This window comes from Sander lucioperca, chromosome 19 (assembly GCF_008315115.2).
Source record: "Sander lucioperca isolate FBNREF2018 chromosome 19, SLUC_FBN_1.2, whole genome shotgun sequence".
NCBI classification, from domain to species: Eukaryota; Metazoa; Chordata; class Actinopteri; order Perciformes; family Percidae; genus Sander; species Sander lucioperca.
The window spans coordinates 3,643,097-3,651,045 of record NC_050191.1 but is presented as its reverse complement, the minus strand read 5'-3'; the positions used below and the strand labels follow the sequence as shown (position 1 = coordinate 3,651,045).

The 7,949-nt window shown below is 41.8% G+C and overlaps 1 protein-coding gene across 3 annotated transcripts; it reads right to left on the bottom strand.

Annotated features, from left to right (window-relative positions):
• Positions 1–2,438: 2,438 nt before the first annotated feature.
• On the bottom strand, positions 2,439–7,912 carry rnaseh1 (ribonuclease H1). Of its 3 annotated transcripts, none has more exons than XM_031307889.2 (9): positions 7,776–7,912; positions 7,356–7,458; positions 6,534–6,658; positions 5,838–6,017; positions 4,733–4,832; positions 4,594–4,648; positions 4,408–4,492; positions 4,168–4,292; positions 2,439–2,724 (listed from the first exon to the last, which is right to left on the bottom strand). In XM_031307889.2, the coding sequence occupies exons 1-9, from the start codon at positions 7,900–7,902 to the stop codon at positions 2,641–2,643; spliced, it is 984 nt and encodes a 327-aa protein (XP_031163749.1). In that variant the 5' UTR covers positions 7,903–7,912; the 3' UTR covers positions 2,439–2,640. The 3 variants fall into 3 exon arrangements, with proteins under 3 accessions (XP_031163749.1, XP_031163751.1, XP_031163750.1); XM_031307891.2 differs by having other exon boundaries at positions 7,356–7,463; positions 7,776–7,886; XM_031307890.2 differs by having other exon boundaries at positions 7,356–7,884.
• Positions 7,913–7,949: the final 37 nt, after the last annotated feature.

The following is a 7,949-nucleotide window of genomic DNA, read 5'->3' as shown; positions in this document are numbered from 1 at the left end:
TGAACGTCACGTTACATTAAAGCCATTGCCGATCACGCGAGGCTTGTATCATGTGGACGCGCCGACAGTTTTGTTGTCGTTACTTAGAATTCCTCATGGGGGCGACAGAAACTACGCACTATAGCTTTAAGTCAAGTCAAAGTAGCAATTCAACAGTGTAAAAATTCTCAATTACAAGTTAAAATCCTGCACTCAAAAGTGCTGTCAGCAAAATGTATGGACAAAATCATAATCACCATTTGGTTCCATATTGAAATCTCGATTAATTAACACAATTACTGATTGACTTTTGGAAAGATGAAACGGTAAAAACACCTTGAACTGTTAAATTCCCCTTTGCACAGTTGCACAGCCCTACTTTAAAGTGCTCATATTATGCTCATTTTCAGGTTCATAATTGTATTTAGAGGTTATATCAGAATAGGTTTACATGGTTTAAGTTCTAAAAACATCATCTTTTTGTTGTACTGCACATTGTTGCAGCTCCTCTTTTCACCCTGTGTGTTGAGCTCTCTGTTTTAGCTACAGAGTGAGACCTCTCACTGCTGTAACATCTTTGTTGGGAGTCGCACATGCTCAGTAGCTAGGTAAGGACTACTAGCCAGTCAGAAGCAGAGTATGAGGGCGTGCCCTGACAGTAGCTAGGTAAGGACTACTAGCCAGTCAGAAGCAGAGTATGAGGGCGTGCCCTGACAGTACCTAGGTAAGGACTACTAGCCAGTCAGAAGCAGAGTATGAGGGCGTGCCCTGACAGTACCTAGGTAAGGACTACTAGCCAGTCAGAAGCAGAGTATGAGGGCGTGCCATGCTAGCAGCTAGGTGAGCATTATAACGTGTGTTCCAAAGTGACCACGTTTGTCTCTGAAGTAAAGGCTGGACTACAATAGAGCTGTTTGGAGCAGTTTGTGAACAGTGTTTTCTGTTGGAGATGGTAAGTCCCTTTGGGGTGGACTTTGGGCTTTTTCACTTTGTAAACCTATAACGTGCACAAAAAAGATATATAACACAGTAAAGGGGAAAAGCCAAAAAGCATAATATGAGCACTTTAAGTATCAACGCTAATACTCATTACTCATGCTTGCTTGTTTTGATGAATTTGTATTATACGTATATTTACTATATTATAGGATTATTATCTATGCAACAATGTGTAACTTTTTACTGTTACAGTTGGTTGAGCTTGTGAAGTTAGGCAAATGTTAACTACTTTATAAACTTAGCTCAATCTTCAAAACCTTTGACATTTCTATACACAATTGCATCATATGAAAATGTATTTTCACTTAAACAAGTGAGAATATCTGTCAGTGCAGTAAGAATACTATATTTATCCAGTTTAAAAAAAAAAATCAATTTGTTTAAAAGATCCTTATAAAAAAGTGAAAGAATGAAAGTTTTGGAAATAACTGAAACAAGGAATTTCTGTAGGTTGGAATATTCTCAGACATATTTACCAGTTTGAAATAAATAAAGAACTCCATTACAGATGACATAATATTAAATGCATGTATGAGCAGGCCATATAGAACAACTTAATGTGATCATGTTTACTGGTTTATGGTCAGACTGGGAGCAGACATCTCCCACTTTAATTATGTGATCTGAGTTTCATACGCCTTCACTCTCAACTGAGTTGCATGGTACTAAACTTTATTAAATGTACTTTGAAAAACTATATTCCCAAAGCAGTGATGTGTATGAAACAATATGCATCAAATGTGTCAGAGTATTCAAACAGACCCTAAAAAAAATCTTTGTCTGGGCTTAAACTGGGACCTAGAGCTCCTCCTGCTGGACACTTTTGGTTTTACAACAAGACTGAATCATTTCTGCATTTCTAATCAAACTTGTGTTCTTCTCTTTTTGAGCATTCTAGTCTCCTTGTCTTGTCCTTGTGAGGATTTTGGTGGCCCAACAAGATATCAAATGTAGAGACGCGTGAACCAGGAGCAAATACACATTGAAATCAAATCCAGAAAGTGAGGATGGATCGGTCACACACTTAGGAAGGATCTGAGGAACATAGCAAGACAAGCTCTGGACTATAACCCACAAGGCAAGAGGAAGCTAGGGAGACCTAAATCCAACTGGAGGCGGTCCACGCTTGATGAACTGTCCAAGACGCGGACCTCCTGGCAAGAAGTAAAGACCTTAGCGCAGAGGAGAGTGAGGTGGAGATCAATGGTGGACGCCCTATGCTCCCAAGGGGGCCATGAGGACTAAGTAAGAAGTAAGTCTTCCTCCTTATCCTTCCTCCTCTCTCCCTCCCTACTCCTCACCTCTAATGCTGCTTTTCTCATCCGTTTTGCCCCTCCCTTTCATCCCTACTCTCCTTTACTGTCTTCATCTTCTCTCCTCAAAAGAAAAAAAACAACAATCAGAGGAAACCTCGTACTGATAGACTTTGATTTTAAGGCGCGTCACAAAATACAAAAACAGCCGGTTGTAGCGGAAACTTTATTCAGAGCTAAAACACATAATTAAAATGAACATTTAAACAGAAAAAAAAGCTCAGACTTCCCTCTTCCAGTGTCAGTTCAGCCACAAACAACCCTCTGTATCAAAGCAGAGAACACATGACCAGTCCTGCAGCAGATCTCTCCAACTGTAACCATCTCTGTCTGCATGCTGCCGCCGCTGCTATAGAGGCTTCACTGCTCCTTCTCTCGACAGTCTGTCGGCCTCCTCGTTGCCTCTGTAGCCGGCGTGACCTGGAATATGCATCTGGAGGAAGATGAGGAAAGAGAGGAGACAATCATTTTCTGACCGGTAAAGTCATTTGGTTGTTATAAACTCCAGTTTCTTTTTCCATCTCTGTCTCCATCCTGGAGAACCTGTCAAACTCAAGGCCCCGCGGGCCGAACCCAGCTGGGCCCTTACATTTTGTATCCGGACCGTATATCAATTTAGGTTCACAATACATTTGGCTCGTAGCCTGGTTGACACCAGACCCTTCCCAGCTGTAACTGAGAGTGGGTCTGGGGAAGGTTCATTCACAGCCCATTTCCAAAGGGGCGTCATCAACGGACGCCGCTCAAATGCCTCTGGGCGCAACTGGATAGTCCTTCAACCAATCAGACCAACGATCCGGGTGACGTAGCAGCGACAGCGGCATCAACAGGTTGCTGCGCTTCGGTGGCCGTCATGTTGAATGTAAACAAGAAGCTGCTCGCCGTCGCTGCGCTATCGTCATGGTGTAAAGCCCGCCTCAACGGTTGTGATTGGTGCCGCGATTTTGGAGACATTGGAAATGGGCTTGAATGGGCTCCTGGCCAGACTGACTTGCAGAGCAAATCTCAAATTTGCAGGAAGTCCGTCAGGGTTTACCCAGGCTATTTGGCTCACCTAGTTATGCGCCAAACCAAGAAGAAGAGACTCGTTGTGAGTCGGCTGTGGGGTAGCCTGCTTTTTAAAATGTAATCATTGTTTTGCTAAACTCCATGATGGCGTAGGAATTTTTTTGCTGACTTTTGAAGGGCTTCATGTCGACAAAAGTCACCAAAAAAAAAAATAAAAAAAATAAATAAAAAAAAAAAAAGTGTAAAAGTAGTAATAAAAACTTGACGGAAAAAGTGACAAACGGAGAAAGCTACAAAAAAGTTGTAAAAAGTAAAAAACAATTTGAAAAAAAGCTACACAAATGACGACAAATGTCTCTAAAAATAGCGAGATGCAATAATACAGTCAAAGATATTTTAGTTCTTCAATAAAATAAAAACATGTCAATAAACTCTACATGTCTGGCCCGTGATGCGATTCTTATTTTCCAGTTTGGCCCTTCGTGAACCTGTGAAAGAATTCCAAAAACCAACAAACTTTGAAAAAAGTAAAAAAAAAAAAAGCAGGAAAAAAAAAAAAAAAAAAAAATCATTGAAAAAGAGACAAACTTTGAAGAAAAAAAAAGACAGTAGAAAAAAGATAGAAAGGCAAGAATACGTCAAAACAAAACAAACATTTTGCAAAAAATGTCACATACCCCCTGCAGTCCTCCAGAGTACCCCTAGGGGGACACGTACCCCCATTTAAGAAACGCTGCTCTAAAATCATTGATTTTAAGAAAGTAACAACAACTAGACTGAGTCTGGAACTAAATGCAAGGAACCAAGGGACTGTGTTCAGGCTGAAGTGACCCGTCTGTACGGTGACGTGACGCAGGCCGATATTTACCCAGACCACCTCCAGCTCTGCGTTCAGTCGGTCCAGCTTCACAAAGTCGTCTTTGTTTGTGATCTCGCCTCCGGATTTCAGCCGCCAGCCGTTGAGCTTCCAGTTCTTCACCCAGCTGGTCACACCTGCAGCAAAACACACGCCACAGACGTCTATTATATGTGGAATTACGAGTCCTGGACAGAGTTCAACCCGGCAGGTTTAGTGTTCAGAAAGCGCGGTTTTCTTATTCGGACTCACCGTTGATTGTGAACTTGCTGTCGGTGTAGAGAACCAGCTTCTTTATGTCGTTCTCTTTGGCTAGTTCCAGCGCTCTGCAGGCTGCCTGGTTCACACAAACAAACAGCCAAGAGACATTTAAAAGCACACCGTTGTATCCTTGTTGGTGTATGACAACTACAATGTTTCCAAAAATCCGGTACATGCCTGTATTTCTGCACGCTGGTTGGTTTGTCTTCCGTGCAGCCGCTCTGCGACATTTCTGCAGGAAAGCAGCAATAAATGTGACAAGTGAATGTATTAATTTCTTCATTTTGGTTATTTTATACAGTGTGCGTTTTCTTACAGTGGGTGGTTGTGACCCCAGTACACTCCGATTCCTGCTCGGGCGCCTTTCTGTCCGTTGTTGGAGCAGCAACCGTCCGTGTAAACGACCACAGCATCACCTGGACAGAGGGACAACAGCTCTGAGTGACACTGAAGTGAGTTTTAGTGAATCTCCCCATTTCCTCCATTTTGAACTTTTAACAGTATGTGATGACTAGAAACTAAAAATAATCACTTTACAGATCATCTACCTACGATTTTAATCAAAAAATACCTATACATTTTAAAAAGGAACACGCCGACTTATTGGGACTTTGTCTTATTCCCCGTATCCCCCAGAGTTAGATAAGTCCATACATACCCTTCTCATCTCTGAGTGTCGTGACTGTCTGACACACCTACTGCTAGCCTAGCTTAGCACAGATCCTGGAGGTAACTGGCTCCATCTAGCCTAGCTTAGCACAGATCCTGGAGGTAACTGGCTCCATCTAGCCTACTGCTCCCAATAAGTGACAAAATAACGCCAACATTTTCCTATTTACATGTTGTGACTTGTATAGTCACAGCGTGTACAAATAACAAGTTCACATGACACACAGCCATCTTCTAACCGTATACATACTGGGAACTATATTCTCAGAAGGCGAAGCACTGCTACTCTGCTACTTGGGCGGAGGGATATGCTCGCAGCACCTGAGAAGCCCCGAGCAGAGTAGCAGTGCTTCTCCTTCTGAGAATATAGTTCCCAGTATGTATACGGTTAGAAGATGGCTGTGTCTCATGAGAACTTATTTGTACACGCTGTGACTATACAAATCACAACATGTAAATAGGAACATGTTGCCGTTATTTTGTCACTTATTGGGAGCAGTAGGCTAGATGGAGCCGGTTACCTCCAGGATCTGTGCTAAGCTAGGCTAACGGTGGAGCTGTCGGACAGAGTTACAACAGGCACGGAGATGAGAAGGGTATGTATAGACTTATCTAACTCTGGGGGATACGGGGAATAAGACAAAGTCCCAATAAGTCAGCGTGTTCCTTTAATGCAAGTCTGACGAAGAACTGAGTAAAAACTCCGTAACATTCACATTGTTCTTATTTCCGCAGACGTTTGAGCATCTTACCCATGTATGTGAATCCGTCTGTGCTTTCTGAAGACGAGCTTTCTGACTGTTTGACTCGTTTGGGAGGGGACTCCACGTCCTCGTCTGAGTGACATCTCTTCTTACCGAGAGGGATGTACTCCAGAGGCTCCGGGCCTCTTTTAGGAAGCAGAACGACGGCCGACTCCACACGCTGAGCCACTAAAAGCCGAAAACCACAAATTCTCTTTCATTCTTGGCAACTTAAAGAAATAATTTGCAAAGTGCCATTTTAGTGATTGTATGAACGCATTTCGCCCTAATCCAGAAACACACACATCGTAACAAGGTCCTGCATGTCTATCTCTCAGAACTTGGACATTTCAGTCACAGATCTGCTCATAAAATGTGTTTTTAGGAGAAGAATGTTTAAAGTACAGACTTGCCATATAGTAGAAAATCTTAGTGACCTATAAACTGGATGGGAAAGAATTACGTCGAGCAGGTGTAAATTGACATAAGTAACAACCGTGATACTCAATATACAGTCCAGGATCAGAGCTTAAGGGGGACCGTTGATAGATTCACTTGCTTCTGGGATCAAAACTAATTTTTTTTTTTTAGTGTCAATGGGGCGAGCTCAGATCAGACCCTGATCAAGCCTCGTCAGGATAATTTTGCTTTTTAGGGATTGTGCAGAAAAGAAGAAAATCTTCATATTTGTCTGGACCAGTTTACCTTTATTCACTTCTGGTACTGCAGAAGGATCGACTCCTCTGAAGAACGCCCAGGCATCTTTCTCTGATGCAAACTTCTTGAAAGAGGCGGCTGGAAATTTGTCCACCTGGCTCTTGCATTCATCCCTAACCCACAGTAAAAAAGTAAATAAATAAGGAGGAAACTAAAGATCAACAATTCCAGAAATTGTGCAAATTTCACAAATATTCCCAAACCTTATTCTGTATATTCTCTACTTGACAGTTTCTCTGTCAGATGCAGAGCTGAACATTAATTAGCACAGATATTGTGATGTGATCCCAGTGCAGTTACACAGCTCTTTGTTTTCTAATACTTATCTTTCAATACAACATCTAATCTAAAGTTTGGTGGACCAAACCTCAAATTTGGTAATTTTACATCTCCTTGTTTTTCCAGCATTATATCAGGGTACATATTAACACCCTTAAGAAATAATTAGGGTCTTTTGATAAATTTGGCATATAGTTTAAAATAGATGTAGTCAAGGCTGCCCAGCACCGCCCACCACTGGGTGTGTGTTTCGATCAGGTTTTGATGGAGAAAATGAAATATCAGTAAAATATCGTGTTTTGCTTCTAAGCCGAATTGAAGAGTGGATTGCTGTGGTTACAAAACACGTTAAAAAGTATGTTGTAGCTGGTGTCTTGTTTAGCCGAACATCAAGAAGGCATTAAAACCCTGAATATATGAATGGGATTTGGCGTGCGCCTACTCACACTAAAGAAAATGCACTTTGATGGACCAATGACTTTGGTTTTCTTACAAACATATGTTCTGACAGTAAGATGTAAACAGTCTCACCATGAACTGTACACCCCAGGTTTGAAGCCTTTCTTGACAGCGTAGAAGAACTTGCCCTTCGCCATGTCGTCGGCGGCGCTGCAGACGGCTCTGCGTAACGTTACTGCTCTGAAAAGACCAGTCAGTCTTAACATCACTGTCTACCAAGAAACTGCCGTGAAACGGAAGTGGCTAGCATCGTGACGTTACCTCAAAACACAATAAAATATAATCAAATCCGACTGGTCAATGTGTGTTTCGCTATATAGCGGTAAAAATAAATTGTCAAATTCAGCAGCACGTAGCTAACTTTAACGTAAAAGGATGCCAATACTAGCTAATCACGTTATTAGCTAGATTGCTTGCTCTGAATCACAAAAAACACACACACAAACGCTAGAAAAAAAGTACTTCTAATAATCAATATGACAACAGTATAACCTCTGCTGTAGTCTTCAAAGTCCTGAGTTAAATGTCTGAAAATTCTGAAAAGTACAGCAACAAAGAAAAGACCAAGAAAGTAGAAAGTAATGTTGACGACGGTTGACAGACATACAGGTCTCAGCATACTCTCGCGAGGTTTTTATCATGCCGAGCGTGGACTTCGACAACTCT